At 40.7% G+C, this 20,246-nt stretch overlaps 1 protein-coding gene across 5 annotated transcripts in view; it reads left to right on the forward strand.

Annotated features, from left to right (window-relative positions):
• The window catches only part of KRAS (KRAS proto-oncogene, GTPase), a 25,179-nt gene continuing 4,933 nt past the window's right edge, over positions 1-20,246 (forward strand). The window contains exons 1-5 of one of the 5 annotated variants that reach the window (XM_063395518.1): positions 573-842; positions 1,805-1,928; positions 7,352-7,530; positions 9,246-9,405; positions 15,390-15,475. In XM_063395518.1, coding sequence (XP_063251588.1) covers positions 1,818-1,928; positions 7,352-7,530; positions 9,246-9,405; positions 15,390-15,475 — 536 coding nt within the window. In that variant the 5' untranslated portion in view covers positions 573-842; positions 1,805-1,817. Of the gene's footprint in view, positions 843-1,688; positions 1,929-7,351; positions 7,531-9,245; positions 9,406-15,389; positions 15,514-20,246 lie in introns of those variants that run through there. The other 4 variants (XM_063395516.1, XM_063395521.1, XM_063395517.1 and 1 more) reach the window with 4 other exon arrangements.

Raw genomic sequence — 20,246 nt, forward strand, 5'->3', positions numbered from 1 at the left:
GGAAACAGCGAAGAAATGCTGGAATTGTACACATTTCCCTTCACCGCCCTCGAGCGCGCACTTCCCGGACGGACTCTTCCCAAATGTCTCCTCCAAGCCTCTCCCCGGTCCCAAATCCGCATCCTCTGGCCCCATGGAATCCACAATGGGTCAGGCTGGACGGAACCTCAGCGGGGCACCTGGTGCCACCTCCCTGCTCCAGCAGGGCCATCCCAGAGCACAGGGCACAGCTTGTGTCCAGATGGCTCCGGAATATCCTCAGTGAAGGAAATTTCCAACCTCTCTGGGCAATCTGTGCAAGCCGTTTTTCCTCCTGCCCAGGTGGAACTGGGATCAGTCCCTGCCCGTTCCCCTGGTGCCATTGCTGGGCCCCCGGAGCAGAGCCTGGGCCCTGCTCGGAGCCCTCCCTGCACACAGGGACACCCAGGGCTGAGGGCCCCTCTCGAGGCCGAGCAGCCCCAGCTCTCTCAGCCTTTCCAGCCTAAATCATCTCCTCAGCATCCGCTCCGTGTCTCCCTCACCCTGAGGATCCCAGGACTGGACACGCGAGTGGCCGGATGCGGTCTCGAACCCGCGGCCCAGAGCTCGGCAGCGGGAGGGAGGTGCCGGCGCTGCCGCAAGGGGCGCTGGAGCGCCGAGTGCATCGATCGCGGCCGTCCATCCGTGCATCGGTGCTCGGCTCCCTGGGCAGCGCCCGCCCAGCCCTGCCCGTCCCCCGCCATTTCGCACCGGGACGGGAAGGGAAGGGACGCGAGCGCCAAGGGAAGGAAAAGGAGAGGAAAGGAAGGGACGCGACGCGGGCACGGCGGGTGCCGGGAGCTCCCGCGGCACGGCCAGCCAAGGTACCGCCTATCCCCACCCCGCCGAGCCGGGGCGACCCTCTTCCTTCCTTCCTCCCTTCCTCCCTTCCCCGCTTTCCCTTCGAGGTGGGAAGTGCAGCCGGCGCCCCTTTCCTCCCCCGTCGCCGTTCCCCCTCCCGTCCCCCTTTCCCTCTCCTATCCCGCACCCCCGCTGCTCCCGCCGGCATCCCCCGGAGCCGCATTCCCGGTCCTTCCCGGCGGGAGGGGACAGGTGGCCAACGCCCTGCGGGACCCGGCGCTCGCCCGAGACATCCCCCGCCCTTCCCTGAGCTCTCATGGATTTATTTTCCCCCCCAGCCCTTCTCCCAAATCCTTAAACCCGGAAAGTTGGGGCGGTGCGGGCGCGGCGCTGGCGGGGGCAGAGGGAGCCGGGGCGGGGCGGGCGATGCCCCGGAGCCGCGGGGGTCCCGCAGGCACGGCTCGCCCGGCAATTAAAAATTAATAAAACCCACCCTAAACTGTGTAGGGGAAGCCGCCGGGGAAGCCGTGCCCGCCCTGTCTCCTGTCCGGGCGCGGGAGGTGCGTTCCCGGCTGTGAGCTTCATCCCGAGGGGAGCTGGGACGCTCCGGGAAACCCGGGCGGGCACCGGGAGGAAGCAGCGGGGAGCTAAATCCCTGCACGGATTAATTCCCTGCACTAAATACTCCTCTGGCCTTTCCCGGAATTCAGCGCCTTTTTAATTTATTTAGTGATTTTTCTTTAAACTTATTTTGTATTCTTTTAATCTCTGTGACCGCTGCCTGTCGGCCGAGTGCCCGCTCTGCATTCCCTGTGTGTGTAATATTTGAGGAACGGCATTCCTTCATCCCTTTTTGTCTTGTCTTGCAGGGAGGGAGCTGCTTCCCGGTAATAGTAGAGGATCCTGACGCTGAATGAGAAGGCACCGGCAGCATCCTCGTTAGTGGGAGCCCAGCTCTGCTTAATGTTGGTTTCTTTGTCATCAGGTCTGCTAAAAAAATGACAGAGTATAAACTTGTGGTGGTTGGAGCTGGTGGTGTAGGCAAGAGCGCCTTGACAATACAGCTAATCCAGAATCACTTTGTGGATGAATATGACCCCACAATAGAGGTAAACACTTCCATCTCGTACTTTTTGTGAGGGGAGATTATCAGTTAGTAATGGTGCTTGTTTGCTTTTGGACTTACAACAAGGACAGGGCTTTATAGTAAAGAGCTCAGAGATAATGGTCTGCATTGGAGACAGAATTGCTGTGCTTCTTCATCTGGCTGTGGAACAACAGCTGCAGCAAAAAATTACCAGTTTTGATCAATTAAAAGCATGGTGTTAATTGCCATGTATCCTTGGTGTGTTTAGGATCTCTGTGACAAAGTATTTGCACACTCTTTCAAAAACTTGAAAACACTAGGGGAAACTCTTCATAGTTTTGTACAACCTCTTAAATGGGACATTTTTCCTTTGATAAGAAGGAAAATTAGTGGTTGTGAAATGTGTGTGACAGTCTTTCTCAGCTCCTATTGCTGGGATCTGTTTCACACAGGGAGAAATGTGTCCTAGAATGCTGCAGTGAATTAAGCAAAAATTGGAGCTGGTTTTATTTTTTCTTTGTTTAAACACGCCAGTGTGTGTTTCTCTATTTAGAGAAAATGTTATAAGACAGCTTCTGGAATGGTTTCTTTGCTGTACATGGCTCAGTACAGCAAAGTTTGAAATTGTATTTAAGCTTTAAAAGTTGTGATGTTTTAAAGGTTTATAATGAGAAGGCAAGCTCTGCCTTTTAAATACAAGAAAAATACCGGTGTTGTCTGAAATCTCCTGTGGATCATTGCATTTAACAACCTCTGACTCTATAAAAGGAGAAATGACACCATAACTTACCCCAGGTTTTTATGCTCCCAGCACTGAAGCTGTACATCTCATGACTTCATTTATATGTTTATCCAGCAAGGCACTTCCAGGCTCACGTGAAGGAATCACAAGTGCTTAAATCTGGGCTTAAAATGGAGACGTGGAAGTGTGTAGGTAGTGATTTTCAGGGAGACACAAGCAAGAGGAGCCAGTGCCCTGAGGTGGCACAAATTTAGTGAGGGCCTGAGCCCAAACAGAGATGTGTTGACTTGAGGTTGTTTCAAGTGCCTGTGTGTCTTCTTGTCTGTCTCTTGCATGGCCAAATAACACCTTGCTTGCAGAAGGTTTTGTGACTAGACCTGTGCAGAAAGCTCTGTTTGAACTTACACCAGCAGAGCAGCTCTCTCAGTTATTAAGATATGAAGTCTTACAACAACAACCCCAAATATTCTCTAAAATCACACAGAATTTGCTGAGAGGAGCAAGCCAAATGGCATTTAAGGTTTTTTTCCTTCAAAAGGACCTTTGGAGGCTGTTGGTCTTTGATGCTTGTTCATAATTGCCTGAGATTCTCTTAGGTTAGAGGGTGTGTTTAAGCACTGCAGAAAGTGCTGTGCAGGTTCCATCTTAGAAGTTGTCACTGTGTAAACAATTCAGGAACACAGAAACTTAAATGCCAGTATTCCTGGAGCATTTTGAGGGATTTTGCTATTCAACCAGCTGAGTGATTTGAAGGCCATTAAATACATTTTTAATGTAAAATAGTAAAATGGAAATACAGTTGCTCATGGAATGAACCTGAAAATTCCAGAACTGTCTTTTATCCATGGAATCATAGACTGCTTTGGGTTGGAGGGGACCTTAAAGATGATCTTGTTCCCGTGGGCAGGGACACTTTCCACTAGACCAGGATGCTGCAAACCCTGTCCAACCTGACCTTGGCCATTTCCAGGGATGGGGCAGCTGCAAATTCAGTGCTGTGGTCCAGAATCCATGTGTTCTTTAAGAATGACACCAAATTAACTGGTTATTAAGCAACCTAATAGGTTTTGCCAGCATTCACAGCTTGTCCATGCAGCAGCATTCATTTTTGCTCCTTTTACAAGTTTTTGTCTACTAGATCCTGCTCTTATCTTGTAAATTCTGAGACCTCGAGGACGGAAACTGTATCTTCCTCCTCTTGGTGACTGGCCTTGTGTGTGCTCACATGTGAGTAAGTAGTAATTCAGTTCCATCAAGGGCAGGCTGTGATTTAGAGTGGGAAACAAAAATGAAAATTGGGTTTAAATGCTCCAGTTCATGCTTGGTCAGAATCCCACTTAGTTGAAAAGAGCTGGTGGTGGTGCTTCCTGAGTAGGTGCAGTTGTGATGCTGATCAGAGAACAATAGCTGTGGAATGGGCTTTAGGCAGCATGAGGAGAAGGGCTAAAATTGCCTTGATGGGTAAATAGGATAGTTCAGTTGTGTCACTGCTGTTGTTTGCCACTTACTGCTGTTTCTTTCATTGCCATACAGCAGAATACTCTCTTTCCCGGCAGATAATCAAGCTGAATAATTGGGTTGAGATGGAGAAGATAGTTTAGTGTTTGTTGTCCATGGTATATTTCATAACTGCACAGTTACTGAATAATTGTAAATATATCCTGATTAACAGAATGAAACTGCACACTTCTAAAATTCTCATATTGTGAAAACATCATATGGTGCAGCAGAGGAAAAACCACACTAATTACTTAATCACAGGTGCCTTTACAGTGTTAATTTTGCTGCTGTCTTTTGGTGGAACAAATCTAATGATTCAACAAATAACCTGGTTGGAAAACGTCAAGTTTCAGGGCCTGCTTGAGTGTTTTATTACTCAAATCAGAGCACAGCAGATGGCAGGGCAGGGGGAGGACTGAAAATGAGTGTTTGGGTGGCTGCAGTTGTTCAGATATCGATGCTTTATGTGTGTTTCACAGTCCAGTGCTTTATTTGAAGGAGATGTCCGAGCAAGGATTTATAGCCAAGTAATTTTAAGTGTTTTATTTTAAATTAAATGGGCAGCAACCATTGTAAATCTGGCCTGAGCAGTTGGGGCAGTGCCCTCTACTGGCCGAGGCTGAGTAAGTCCTACTTGTGCTCACTTGGATTTCTTCAATTTTTTAGCTTTTTTGCACTTTCAGGACATTTCAGCCCTAAATATGTGTTGTCTTTTAAATGTCACAGAGAAAGAACAGCTCTTGTAGCTGCTTTTCAGAGGTTTTGAAATTGGATTAGCCAAATCCCTCGTCCGATTTAGGAGTACTGATATTTAAGTCCGTGTTCTTAAATGACCTTTGTGCCCTCATGAAACAAGCACCAATATTTAGTGATAGCTTAGTCTCAGTAGCTAAGATATTTTAGCATTCAATCTCTGGTATAATGGAGTTTTGTGCAGTAATAATTACTTGCCTAGATGGGATTTATTAAGCACTGGGATTTTTTTTAAAGCTAAATTCCGTATGTAATGTAAAGCTGAGATTTCATATCACATTTTCTTATCAGTGCTTGTGAGCAGATGGAATTGTTACTCCTTTAACATAATTCTTGCTTTTTTATGGCTTGCAAAAGGCCAATAAAAGCAGGTGAAGCAATCAATGAAATTTTTAAAAGTTACATACTGTATACTGGGGAAAAACTGAAATTTCATATTTGAAACTGGATAGGAATCAGGAATTAATGTTCTAGTTTGCATTATTTACAGTTTACATGTTGTTTTTACTTAATAATGGCATATCTGGTTTCAGGTTTGATGTTTTGCAAAGGGGAAGGCAAAAAGGGCCAAAAATCAAAATATTTATTATTTCACTTGTCTGGAAATCATAAGCTTCAGTTTGCTCTCACACATCTCTCTTTTCCTTCTGCTTCAAGTCTCTTCACTAGGTAGTCACAAAGATTTTTACCCCAGAAGTGGCAAAGCAATTTAACACTTCAGAATAGTAGTTCTTGTGTTTGTGCTGTGCTTTATGGCTGGTGCATCTTTGCTGCTACTACTAACATGGTAGGCAGTCCTTAAAAGCTATTTTATTTTCTTTTAAAAATTATTTTCTTTGATGAAAGTTACTTAAAGCTTTTGTTTAGAGCTCAGTTGAGGGGAATTTCTTTCTCTTTGAAGTCCTTAAGATGGGAAGGAATAGTACAGGCTTTTCAAGGACTGCTTTTCATATTTTTGAACTAGCAGTCAAATTGCAAGAGAAAATGCAAGCTTTGTAAATATGTATGGTATAATGATAGAAGTTCTGTCAGTATTGTGATAAATATATCCTAGGACATGGGGGATCTGCTCATGAATAGAAGTGTTGGAATGAAGATGCATCCTTAGGTTTGGGGGGGAGTTTGTATTTTTTTTCCCCTTTAAGCAGTAAGATAGAATCTTGACTTTATTTTAAAACACGTTGGAGCTTGTGTGTTTCTCATCTGTATCAATATTTAAACATGGCTTATAAGTTTCTGAAGTAACTTGCCCACTTCTTTCCTGAACACTGTATTTGAGCTTCTGTGAAATAAATAGTCCCAAAATCATGTTGGAGGCAAACTTTTTATCTTTAAGATAAACAGCAAGTATTGTTTTACCGGATATTATGAGCCTGGATGACATTTAACAGTAAATGTGAGATTACAGAGTTGGTTTAGTTTAAAATACTGTTTTTTACAATTATCTCCTGCTTGTTTCTTAGCACGAGCAACAGGAAAGAAGAGTCTTGTAAAATTAAAAATGGATAGAAGGTGCCTAAGAGTAAGCGTACCGTGCCCAAAAATGGGTACAAAGGAAGAAAGGTTGTTCTGAATTCACCTTGCAGCTGGCTAGAATTGTAATTTTAATTCTTTAATTCCCTTTCCAGTAGCTTAGGTTCACTCCTGTATAGTGTCAGAGCAGCAGCAATGTTGTGTTAATCTCTGGCTAAGGAAGCTGAAAGGTGATAAGCAGGAGCTTGTGTTCATACCTGTTATTTGTTACAAGAGCTGCTTACTGGGAACAATTCACGGTGCTGGTAGATGACACCTTTTCCAGGCTCATTGCCATGACTTTATTTCAAGCACAGAGGTGTTTATAGAAGTTACTGGGCATGTAATGCTCACCTTCTTACTGCTAAAGCTGTGTACTCATAGAGGCCTGGCATGAAAGGGGGATGTAATAAAATCTAGCTCGTGGGACTTTGTACAGATTTTAGCCACTTGAGTCAGTGACCTGAAAGCTTTGATTTGATAGCATTGAAATAATTTGTTCTGACATCTCTGTGAACCAGCCCATCAGGGTTTTAATATGGCTCTGTTAGTCTGTCCTGGCTGAAAAGCTTGAATTTCAAATATATCAGCTCAACTTTGATAACTTAATAACAGATACCATTATACACACCTGCTCAGGCATACAAAACAGATTTCCTGTCCTAAACAATGAAGGATTTTTATTCTTCCTTTCAAAGATTTTTGGAGTTGTCTTACTTGTGTATTCTTTCTGGTTTATTATTTTGTACATTCTTGTAGCTTAGAATGAGGGACAAATTGGAGTTGAAAAAACAAAATTAGCAGACTGAGCAAGCTGAAGCACTGTCAAACCTTTTCAGTCACTCTCATTGCTGGTGAATAATTTGATTATCTCCAGATTTACTGATGTCCAAAACCTTATCTGTTTGTGCCTAACCAAGGTGTATTTTTTCCCCTAGGATTCCTACAGGAAGCAAGTAGTAATTGATGGAGAAACCTGTCTCTTGGATATTCTTGATACAGCAGGTCAAGAAGAATACAGTGCGATGAGAGACCAATATATGAGAACAGGGGAAGGCTTCTTGTGTGTGTTTGCCATAAACAATACAAAGTCTTTTGAAGATATTCACCATTATAGGTGTGTATATGAAGAGATAATCCACCAGCCCTTGTATTAGGTGGGCAGGAGGCTTGTTCTTCCTCTGGATAATACACTGATCTGAATTGAAATAGGGAAAATCTGAAAATTAACAATATTGCAGCTTATTTGTGCATCTGTTATTTGGAATCTGAAAATCTGCCTGGCTCATAGATGAGGTGTAAATTATTGTTACTTAGTATTCTGAGTCAAGACTTACCCAAAGATACATTCTGTCCATTCCATTGATACAATCGTTTGCTAAGATGGAGAGACTGAAGCTGTTGTAATTGTACAGACAATAATATCAATTCCTGGTTTTGTTTGGGGCTGGAGGGGGAAATACCTGGGGAATCTTGTGAGGAAGGTAACCTGTGTGAGCCCTGATGCCTGAGAAGCACCAGAAAACCAAAGCTTCAGAATGACAGTAAAAACCAACCTGTTACTAAGTTCTTCATATTATCTTCTTTTAAATAATTAGTTAAGAATTCCAACTCATGCTTTCTTTGTCCACTACACTAATTTAGGAATAGAAGCAGTCTCTGGTGATTACCATAGCAGATCATTTATAATGATTTTACTGTAAGGTACCTTACTGTTACCCTGAATTCTCCCTGGGTATTCTATTAGAAACCAATGCAACTCCCACAAAAGATCACTGAGTTTATCAGCATCAGCCTAAGGTTGGTCCCAAACATGTATTAATCTATCCACAGTAAGGTGGTAGTAGTAGTAGTAGTAATAATAAAAATAATATATTGCAAATGGGTTTCCTGTGGGTTTAGAAGAGGAAGAGAAAAAGGCAAGAAAGATGTTGGTGTGAGGGGAAGAGGGAGCATAGAGGTTTTCATGAGGAGTTTTTGTTTTTAAGGAGAGTTTCAGATTTGCATAAGAAGACCTTCACAGTTTATTTCAAAGAGTATTGGGAGCTGAGGGCTGGAATTTCTTCTGTACATTGACAGACCAGTGGGTGACCTTCCAGACTTGAAGCTGAATGATCAGAGAGAGCTGGAAATAGTGTCTGTATTAATTAAGGAACACACTGTGAGATTATTTGGGAAGGCAAAAGTAATGAAATTCATGATTTTTATTCAAGATTCTTCACAAGTACATTTAACATCTTTCAAGATGCTTTCTAACTAGTACTTGAAAGGACTCTTAGCAAACTTCTCTCTGTAGAAAGCCAGACCAGTAGTCTTCAAAGTTTTAAACCCCCTAAGTGCAGATTTTTTAATGCTGTCTTTAATTAAAGAACAAAATAAAATCACAACCTCCCCCCCAAAACCAAACCAAAATCAAGATAGCAGACCTAGAGATTTTGGCAGTGTTTTGGCAAATGAATTGAGTATTATGAGCATTGAATATGAGAGGTAAGTAGTATGATTAATACCGGAGCTTGTTGAGCTTTTTGTGGTATTAGCTGCTAAAAAGTTTTTAAAAAATTAAAAGCAGTGTAATGACGTTAACATCTATAGTAGTTTGTAAAATGTCAGGGTTTTGGTTGGTTGATTTTTGTTTAGTAAGATGCTAAACTTGTTGGTGACAGAATTGGTCAGTTTATTTCCTAGTGGCTTCCAATAATGCATGTCCAGTAGATTAACACAAAGAATGATGTTCACCTCTGTTAATGTAATGTTTTAACTGTTTTTAAATCTACCATATAAACTATTAATACTTGTTAAATGTAATCTTTTCTTCTTCTTCTTTGTTTTTAGGGAACAAATAAAGAGAGTTAAAGACTCAGAAGATGTCCCAATGGTGCTAGTAGGAAACAAATGTGATTTGCCTTCCAGAACAGTAGACACAAAACAAGCTCAGGATTTAGCAAGAAGTTATGGAATTCCTTTCATTGAAACATCAGCAAAGACAAGACAGGTAAAGCTCAAAACTTCCCAGATGCAAAGGCAGAGCTCTCACCTGAGTCACCATGTTAATTATTCCAGGCATTGACATTTGCTTGGTCATATCAATGGATACATTTCTGCAGATTGGAAATCCTTGGGGTGTTTCTTCTTTCTGTCAACTTGCTTATAATTGATAATTGTTTATTCTTGAGTGATTGATTGGCATCAAGTGGGCGGACTCAGAGTGAGGCCTGGCCTGCTGTTGCTCTCCTTGGTCAGGTGGTTGCAGCATTCTTAACCTTGTGAGAGGTTTTAATAGAATAAAAACACTTCTTCTTAGAGGTGAAGTGCTTTTTTTTCCGCTCAGCAAGAGGATTAAACAGAGAAACAGGTAATTAGTTTATTCTGGTTTAAGTATTTTCATTAATAACAAAGGAATTTTTCCTTGAGGCATTGATTCTCTTATTAGGGGGACACATTTGATACACCTAAGCAATTGACCTTAAGCTATTTCTGAAATTCCTGAATTAGTTGTTTGTGTAAAATGATACTTTTCTTAAGACATGAGAGCTCACTGTTGGTTTATTGTAGCTCACTGGTCCTTGCTGTGCCTCATTTGGGCTGTGTGAGGACACAGGTGACAGAGTGGCACATCTGAGCTTTCAGGAGAGAAACTCTGTGGATAGAGGTGAAACTGTTTCAGTACTTCTGGAAGAAACCAATCCTGAAAAATGCTAGTTGTTGGTGGTTTCTCTTTTAAGAGCAAAGATTTTACTGTCAGTACAAATTAGATCAGGCCTGAGTGGTTCCTACTCTGCATAATCAGAAGTGTTATGTGCAGGTTGTGAATCAGGAATTCAGGAGGTAAATAAGGGCAGAATGCTGCAGTTTGAGTAACTGCTCAGAATTTCTGTAGATACCCAGCTACATCACGTAGCAGAATTTCCTCATAGCTTGTAAGACATTTTTGGATCTGAGAAATGAATATTTTATAGTGCTGTATATTTGCTCCACCCACCCACGTTTTTGACAAGTTGAAACCTGGGCTAATTAGTAAAACTTCAGAAAGCAATGCTAACTTCTGGCAACAAAGAAAGTCTCTGTTAGGTAAGATAAAAAAAAACAAAGCAAAATGACTAAACTTGAATGACTGAGAATAAATTGGGCCACACGAGTGTGCTGAAGAGGGGGCATACAAGTGGACTGAATAATGACAGTGGCTGTGTTTGGAAGGTGCTGTATTAGTGTCTGCCCTGGAGACAGGAGGGTGAAAAAATAACTCTGAAATTACATTGAAGATTTGAAACAGTAGAAATGCTGCACCAACATCTAGGTTGTACTTTGTTCAGTCTGTCTTACACAGCATCAGGGAAAATACTCCTTTTGCATAGCCACTTGTATTAAAAGGGATATTTTAAAATAAAGATGCCCAGTAGACTGTTTAGAACCTGTTGGATTCAAAAAGTTGGCACCACTGGGGATGGCTGCTGAGTATTCCCAGTGCTGTTTAGAGCCTGTTGTGCTATGAAATTCCTTCATAGGATGCCATGTAAATAAAATATTTTTGAGAAGAAAAAAGAGAATTGGAGAAAAAACTGGAATTTAGTTATAGCAAGAGGATCTAAATGTTAGTGTATATGATTGTATATACATGTGTCTGTATGTGCCTAGAATGATTTTTCAGTCACAATATCATATATACAAACATATGTACATGCACACCTTCTTCAAAAGTAATTTTAAATTAGGGGAGTCAAACCATTTTGTGAGCTGCATATGGCCCATGGGCTATAGTTCTATTCACTCTTTGTCTAAAAGTCAATATACAAATAAAACCCTGGTCCTCTGTGTCCTCATGGAGAACTTGCAAGTGTGAGCAGATGCAGCTGGTGGTCTTACAGAGTCTGTGGGAAGTCTGCCGTGAATCTTTCCAAGCAGGAACTTTCTTTTTCATTCCTGTCCTCACCTTGCACCACATGGAAGCATCATCACTGATGCCCTGCTGAAAGGCACCATTTTCCCGCCTCTGCCCTTTCCTGTGCTCAGTTCTGCTGGAGCTCAGAGGGAATCAGAAATGTTTCTGCTGAAGGGAAGGTGGAAATGGGAAGGAGTTGTCAGAATAGACTTTTTTGATTGCCAAGACACGTTTTTATAAGGATGTTATTGCATGCTCATGCAGGATGATGTCTCTTAAAAACTAAGTTTTTAAGATTTTTAAAAATTCATAGGCAAAGACAGAAAAGAGAAGAATATTGAAATGAAGCATAGAAATAAGTTGTACTAGAAGTTAGTGTGTTTGGGTTCTGACTGAGAATAAAGGTGTGAACTTCAACTCACAGCAAGATTGTGTTTTAAGCCACATCTCTCTGTGAATTTTAAAACACAACATCGAGTTCATCAGTGAGACCTTGCCTTAGTGGGCCCTACAACTTGGGTATAAGGCTCCAGGTTATTAATATATTCAATTAGACCACTGACTGAAATCAGTATAATGTAATCTATGAAAAGAGTGATAGTCCTGTTTCTGAATGTAAGCAAGTGGCAGTACTGGTGGTTTTGTAAGGCCATGAGCATTTACTCATCCTTTCACAGTCCTTATGGAGAAGGGGATGAATAGTTTAGGTTTATTTTGGTTGCTGATTTTGCTTTTCTCTGTTTGACATAAGCTTTATATTCAGGTTCTTCCCTGTCTACATGAGCATGTAGCTCCCAATATTATCAATAATATCAATAAGAGACAAACTGGATTTATCCCCACCAAAGCTGCACACACCATTCTTCATCCCTTACCTGAAAGTTACACAGGGCAAAGCTGTAAGGCCAAACCACCCCAGTGTGGGTTGACTGTAGGGCCTTGTTTCCCTTGGAACATTTCTGCTTTCCTGCTGGAATTGGATTCACAGGAAAAGCAGATGAATGAGCATTATTGCAATAACAGTAAAGGGTTTCCCAGAGTCTGAGGTCTCATTATTTAGAATATATGCTTAAACACACTTTTGTAGTGTGTAATGAAGATGTTGACCCAAATCATGAGGATGCTGTTAAGAAAATGTTTTAGTTATTTCAGCTGTCTGATGTACACTGGGTTAGGCCCCAGCCTTGTGATCAGACTAAGCTGAGAACCTGTGCCTGGTCTGGTGAAGTAACTGAGGCAGTATTTACAGAAATTCATTCCTACATCTCAGTTAAAATTCAGGGCTAACTGATAACTTAGTCTGCTTGAACCATCTTTTAGGGGTTTGTCATATCTTTTTCATGATATTGTATCACTCCAAGTGATTTTTAATCCAGTTCTTGTGTACAGGCTTCATCTTAAAGCTTTGTTTTCAATGAGTTTTAACTTGGTCAGACTTTTTACATTGAGGGCTGAATTTTTTCATGTCACTTGTCTGTTGTAAGGTAGAACTGTTCTGGAAAAGCTTAGCCATCCCCCAAGGACAAAGGGAAGAAAGTTTCAGTTGCTTTTCGGAGATCAGCTGCGATCAAGTGTTTAAGGATGGGCACAGAACAATTTTGAGTTGTCAGGAGTAACTTTCATTAGGTTTGTTTAAGCAGTACAGAATTGAAACTTGTGAAAATTCCTGTTTGGGATTCTTTGGTCTGTGTTTGAAACAGCCTTTCTTTGCATATTTTAAATGGAGACTCTGGCTGTCAGTCAGGAGGCAAAAGCACCTCAAAAACATTGCCTCAAGGTCCTGGGTTCCTCTGGCTGTTTAGATTTTGAAGTTTTTAGTAACTGACAAAGAATATTTTTGCTTCTAGCTCTGACAGCCAAAAGAACTGCTTAGTCCCATTTTTTATATATGGTCATTGCTTATTGAAGGAAAAAAAATACTAGAGAGTCTTAAATTGATATTAAAATTACTTAAGTTTGTAGGATTGGCATCTGGCTCTTTAAAATGTCACCTTGTGCTAATAATATAAGCAAATATGTGTCTGTACAGATTTTCTTTCAGAAGAATCACTTTCAGCAGGGTTCATAAGTCTATTCTTGGTGGTGGCAGTAATAGCAATTTCTTTTCTCACTCTAGTCTCTCCATCTCTCTGCATTGCTAAAGCAAATTACAGCGCCTACTGGTGATGGGAAAGTTGGCAATAAATGTTGACTCAACAATTGTTACCTATTTTTTCATGTCAAAGCTCCATAATCAAATTACATCTTTCTACTGCAAACCGGTAGATTTGCAAAAATGTTGATTCTTGTACGGCCTGTGCTTTGGCACATAGCAGCTGATCAATGTTTGCTGTTTCCACTTCAGAAAGAAACTTCCATTCCCTCCAGAAAAACATGGAAGTATGAGCTTTACTTGGATTTTGCCTCTTTTAGTGACTTTCTTTACGTTTTGCAACCTGTCAGACCTGCAATGTGAGACTTTACATACTTTACTACATTCTAAGATGGCACATTATGTAGATACAGGGAAATGCAATCCAAGAAATAAATCTAGTTCATTTAGTCTTCAAATTGAAGAGGCTGTAGTTCAGAAGAACCCTCAGATAAGTAGCAGTGTATTAAAAATAAGTGTTCAGTGTGATAACCTGTGGCACAGGTCATGCAGAATGACCCAGTAATTGTGGCAGTAAATGCTGGCTGGCTTTATTCAGTGCATAATACGAAGATGAATGAAGAGAGAATTTATGGAAAATCTGCCAAATAAATGCCCAGACTGTCCATTGGTAGTAATAAAGCTTTGGGGCTTAAGTGGTTGTGCTGCTTACTGTAATCATCAGTTTTATTTTTAAAGGATGAGTTTGTATTAAATTAACAACCCTGTTGATCCGATTGAGGAAACAAGTGCTGAGATTGATAGGCAGAGGAGGGATTTGCTTTCCCCTTCAAAAGCTGCAGTGGAACACTTTTCATCTTGTTCTAATAAGAACATCCTCACAGATTGATCTAAATCCTTAAATTTATGGACAGGTACACCAATTTTGAAGCATTATAACTTAGAGCTGGTGCTGTATCTCTTTATGTTGTATTTGATTGAACTTGTCTTCAGTCTCCATACATTTTTTTCAATGCTTGTGGTGTCATATCCAAGTGGCCTAAATGCACAGCTGCAGCAAAGTAAGGTGTGAGACCAGAGAAGTAAAACCTGTAGCTCTGTGTCATCCCTGGAACACGGGAGTTGCATTTCTGCAGCAGATTAAAATCTGAGCAGCAGAACTTCATAGATTGTTTGCATTTAGTTGTTATTATGTGACCCTCATGATTGCTGAGTCTGGCCCAGAGGAACAGATCAGGTGTGTCTTGTTGATATAACAAAGCTCTTAAAGATTATAATAATGAACATTTTTTGCCATGGTTCAGATACCACTTTTCCTAAATTTAATAGCACAGCACTTGCTTTGTAAAGTTAGTAGCTTTAAAACAACACTGCCCCAAATTTAGTATTCTTACAGAATTTTATTTCTTTATAACCACTTAGGAAATCACCTGGAGGGACTTTTTTAATACTTTGTTTGCTTGATCCATGGATTTTTGCAGAGTTCCCCTTCTCTACCTAAAGAACAGAATATAAAGAACTTGCTTTTCTTTGCCCAAACAATAACATGTTCTCACTTTGGCTCAAAACTGCAAGTGGGTGGTTTAACTATGTGTGTTCATAAGTACCCCCTAGTTGACAATTTAATAAGGTTTTGTGCCTCCTGCATACATCCATGCCCACAGAAATGTGGGAATAGATTCACAAACACAAGCAGTATCATTTTCAGCAATGGAAGAAAAGAAGGGTTTTTTTTAAGCCCAGTGTTACATGCACAGAAGAAAAGCAGGGCTTGAAGCACAGATATTCACATTAATTGGTAATCAATAAATGTTGAATTAAGTATTTATCAAGCAGCAAATGAGCAAGCCCAGCATTTGAAATACATAAATGAAACTCCATATACTTCTCTCAAGTAAAGCTCATAATTTCAGTGGTTTTGCTGGGGTTTTTTCCCCTTCCATGGGTGTCCCAGTTTGTCTCAATCATTAACAAAGCGATTTTTAAGGAGTTGTGTTTTACAATGCAGAGAGTGGAGGATGCTTTTTATACATTGGTGCGAGAGATCCGACAGTACAGAGTGAAAAAAATCAGCAAAGAAGAAAAGACTCCAGGGTGCGTGAAAATTAAAAAATGCCTTGTAATGTAACAGGGTAAGTCTGTAATGTACCAGGGTAAGTGTTGCAAATCACTTGCCAAATAAAACTGATTGAGGGTGTCTTGCCAATCAGACTTTTTGTGGCTAATCAATGACATAATTTCAGTTATAAAACCAATCACATCTCAGTGTCCTGAATATGGATTTGCTTTGTTTTGTGGGGTTTTGATAAATGGATTAACAAGAAGGCTTTACTGCATGTTGAATTCTCCAGCTGGGAAATGGAGGCAGAGTTCTGAGTGGGAAGAAGTTAGGAGGAAGGATTTTATTAGGAATATATTGCAGATGCTGTTGAAGTGAATATTGGTTGAAGCTTCAAGCTGATGAGCTGAGGGGAGAAGATTACAGCACTTGCAAGTCCTCCTCAGATTCAGAAATAGGAGCTTCCTAATCCAGAAAAACAGTTTTTGACTGGTGTACAGGATTTTTTAATTCTCAGGCCCCTCCTTATGCCATGCTATTTTTTCCATGTTCTTCCCCAGCTTAAAAAATTTTACCCTTACCATTTCCAGGAGATTTTTGTCGACTCTAATGCCATGAGTGATCCAGATTTGGACAAAATAAGGTTTCACCTTTTTTGACAGCCTTTACAAGAGGTGGGGGTTAAGCAACAGTGAAGGAGGAGAGAGGGGACTAAGCCAAAACCAAGTAGAAAGCACCAAGAAAACCCCAATACCGAAATTCTCACAAGATCTTGATTTTTTAATTTATATATTCCCCTGTAAGAAAAAAGACAGGAGGTGAAGACAGAGGAAACTGGTATGGAAGAAGTGCTTTTCTTAAATCACTTCCAGTGTTTTTTGAACAAACCACCGGAGCAGCTCCTTGCAGATATTCCTGTTGCATTAATTCTTTATCTCTTTTTGCACCAGTGCAGAGAGTCAGTCCTTACTCATTATATACTTGTCCAAGTGGAGGATGACCTGGGATTTCTCATTGTGTAAAAGAAAAACTGTTCATTTTTTAAGGTGTGTGTTTGTACTTCAAAATATGTAGCAGAGAAGTAGTAGAATTTGGGTTGTATTCTCCACAGGCTGTCACAGTGTGGGAATATTCTCCTCAGTGAGGGAATTTTGTTTCTCTCTCTGGGGAAGAAATTCTGATTCATATCAGTTTTTACTAGATCTGCTCAGGCTTGTTACTCTCAGCTTTTAAGTGATGAATGACTGCTGTAATTATTTAGATTTTTTTTTTCCTAAAGAAAATGAAGGGAGTCCACTTTCCTGGGGATGTTAAGGAAATGACTGGATGTGGCACTTAGTGCCATGAGGTAGTTGACAAGGTGCTGATCTGTCAGAGGTTGGACTTGATGCTCTTGGAGATCTTTTCCAACTTTAATTACATGATTCAGTTACTTTGTGATACTCTTTGCATCACAGGTTTCCTTTGCAGGAAACTGGAAACTTCAGTCACAACTCTCCCTAGTCTTGCATCCAAGTATTACTAAATTTGATGCCATCAAAAACACCTTGTTTTATCCTTCCCTGACTATCAAAAAACAACAAAGGGAAGCTGGGCAAAGATGACTTTTGATGAGAGCAATAGAAATTAAATTGCTCAAGCCCTGTGGCCTTCTGGAAACCAACTTTGCAATTACTTGGTGTGTTACTGATGGAACCATACCACAGAGTAATTTTTTTTTTTAATATTGGGACTTGAAAGATCCTGAGTCCTGTCTGCTTTCCCTTCCTGTTGGGAGAATGAGAATAGGATGGTGGCAATTGTGGTTTTCAGTGGAAAGATTTTAGCCGATTTGCAGAAGGATTTTTGTAAGGTTCTTATTTATGTCTCAGTAAACACATGCTTTCTATCTACCAGCTCCCTGCTTTCTTTCTGGTGATGTCCAAATGTCCAAGAGAAGTGTTTTTTGGGGGGTTGCACCCTTTTTTTTTTTTTTTTTCATAGGAGGGAAATCTTCTGTCAACAGTGGATATTTTTGAGTTCTGGATGTGTTGTTGTTGTGTTTTCTTTTTTCCCTGCGCCCTATTTAGAAAATAGTCTTGGATCTAAGGCTCTAGAACTTCAGAAGTCTGCTTAGGGAGGGAATCATTGGCCTTTATTCCCAAGTGAATTCTACGTGGTATTGATCGGCATTTTCAGCAGCTTTGTATTTAGGGAGTTCAGTTGGAGGAAGCATATTCCAAAATCATTATGGCATGGCTGTAGTTCAGTAGTGGTTTGAGTAGAATCAGAAGTCTGCTATTTAAACCACCCTGGCTTGTATTATTTACAGTCAGTAAAAAATGTATTATTTCAGTCTGATGTGTAGTAGGTGGCTAAGGAGAGCAGTACCTGATGGTCTGAGCCTTACAGGTGGGATTTTAGACTTCTGAAATATTCATTGTAACACAGATTGCAATGATAGTTTCTGTGAATAATCAAGTTGGATGGTTCAGAGTGTTTTTCTCCCTCTTGGAATACTGTTTATCTTCTTGCTGTCTGTGGGATGCCTTCTTAAGTTGTTAGTCTTCCACAAGGAAATTGAAAACTTTGACTACCCAGACTGCCAGGAACTGCTGATGCTTTCCAAGAGTTTCATTCCTTTGGCTGTTACACAGTAAAGCAGAAAGGACAGAACATCTTTTGCTCAGCAGGGAGAAATCACCAAAACTCCATTTGAAATCCTCAAAAGAACTCTTTTTGTGAAAGCATCAGGTTTTTTAAACAAAAAGCACGCTACGAGCAGACATCTAGGTAATGTAATCTGGGTCCAGCTGGGTTAATAGGGGAAAGTTTGAATTAGAAAAATTCTAGATTGGAATTTAAAAATGCCCACGTTCTTGATTGAACTGCAATTTAATGGTTTCTCTCCATAGTACTACAGAGATGTACAGATAACTTCTATTCCTTGTGACTGATACATGTGTGTATGTATACATGCATTATGTATTAAAAAAAAGTAAGAAAGAACTCCTACAATTTAGAACTTTTTTAGGGGTTATTTTTGGTGCTGGGATTTTAAGGAATTCCAAATTCCTTGTGAATTTGGTGTCTGTTACTGCCAGCCAGGTTTGTTGCCAGGTCTCGTGCATGCTTGTGGTCATGCAGCCACATCTCTGCAGCCATGGGACCATGTGGGGCTCCAGGAGCTGGTAGCTAGGAGCAGGCTGTTCCTGTGGGATCAGTTCTGCTGCTTCTGTTCTCTCTGCCCTTTGGAAGGAGAAGGGCCAGGAGCAAGGCTTGTCAGTGCACCTTTAGTGAGGCTCTGGGGTTTAGTTCTGAGCTTGTGCAGGGAATTGCGAGTTTCTAATCTGAGCCTGGATTTAAAGCTCTCATTCAGTACATCTTAACCTCACCAAAGGCTCGCACACAATATGTGCATTGTCAGAAGGAAGAAGGTCAGCTGCCTGCAGTCCTTTCCCACTGAAAGAGCTGACTGGAAAGGTTGGCAGCCTTTGGTCTCACAGTATTGATGCCTTCAGGGACCTTCTGGAGACAGAGTATCCACTACTTACATTTAAAATTTAATGGGCAGGCTGAAAAGTGAAAGGCCTCCCTTTACTCTGTGTTCTCCGCTTCTAACTCTCAAATGGTCTAAGCATACTTTTGTATGTCATGTTCTATTAATTGAAGATGAATTGTGGCAGGACCAAACATAATCAATAATTAGTGAGGCTTGGTCTACAAAGGTGTAAATGCAAGGATGAAAGCCAGGTCAGTTCTCTAACCTGGTCTGGTGAAAACTGTCCCTGCCCACAGCAGCGGCTTGGAATGAGATGATATTTAGGATCCATTCCAACCCAAACCGTTCTATGATTCTGTGTTGCAAGAAGTGCTGTATTTAAAAGATGCTCATCTTACTAGGTAGAAAAAGAATTTCAGCCATGATTGGGAAGTCATGTGTTTAAAGGTTCATGATAGTATCTGAGTATTACTTTGTACAAGTTATTTTCTCTGCATTTATTTTAAAACAGGTTTAATGAGGGAGGATTTCTTGTTTGAAGACTTAATTTCAGTTTTTTGGTGTGTGTCTTTTGAAGGCACCAACTGAAAGCCAATTCTGCAAGGTGGTTCTGTAAGGCAGTGTGAACAGTCTTGGGCAGAGATTGTTCTTAAATGATTCTTGTGTTTTAAGAATGAAACTGTTGTTTTGTCTATTGTGATTGATTCTTAGTGCTGTCCTCCTCCTTCTTAATACTGAGACCTGCAGTGGAATCATGAACTGTTGCTACTTCCATAGCATTTTCTTACTTGAACATTGCTAAATATTCTCTTTGTGCATTATTGCTGAAGCTGTAAGCAAAGTACACTCGTTCTCTCTAAAGTAATACCAGGTATTTTTAATTTTCCAAAAACTAATGAGTGACATGACCTTTTGCAGGAATAAGGCCATTCTCCCACTAGGCATGCTGCATCAATTTTATATTGGTCAATAATGCATCAAAATGTAGAACAAGTTGTTTGCAAGGTCTCGTAATATGCAAAGGTGTGCTATTAAAATTGGGAGATACAGCGCCAAGGACTTTGAACATTAGATGTGTGTAAATGTTTTATGAACTTGAAGATTTTAAATAAATTTAGCTTATACTGAGTGCTGATTTTTAAGTGAAGCTATTTCACACTTCCTGTTGTTTGGACTTTTCATATTATGTTTCATCACTACTTGGAGTTTGGGTGAAACAGTACTGAATTAGGTGATCTTTTGGCCTTTTTTCAGAGTTCACTTTCAGATCTTTACTGAAGTAGGCATTGAGGAGGAAATGCAAAGTGTTAATTTTTTTTTGGCAG

The sequence above is a fragment of the Prinia subflava genome, chromosome 4, assembly GCF_021018805.1.
Source record: "Prinia subflava isolate CZ2003 ecotype Zambia chromosome 4, Cam_Psub_1.2, whole genome shotgun sequence".
Taxonomy (NCBI): Eukaryota; Metazoa; Chordata; class Aves; order Passeriformes; family Cisticolidae; genus Prinia; species Prinia subflava.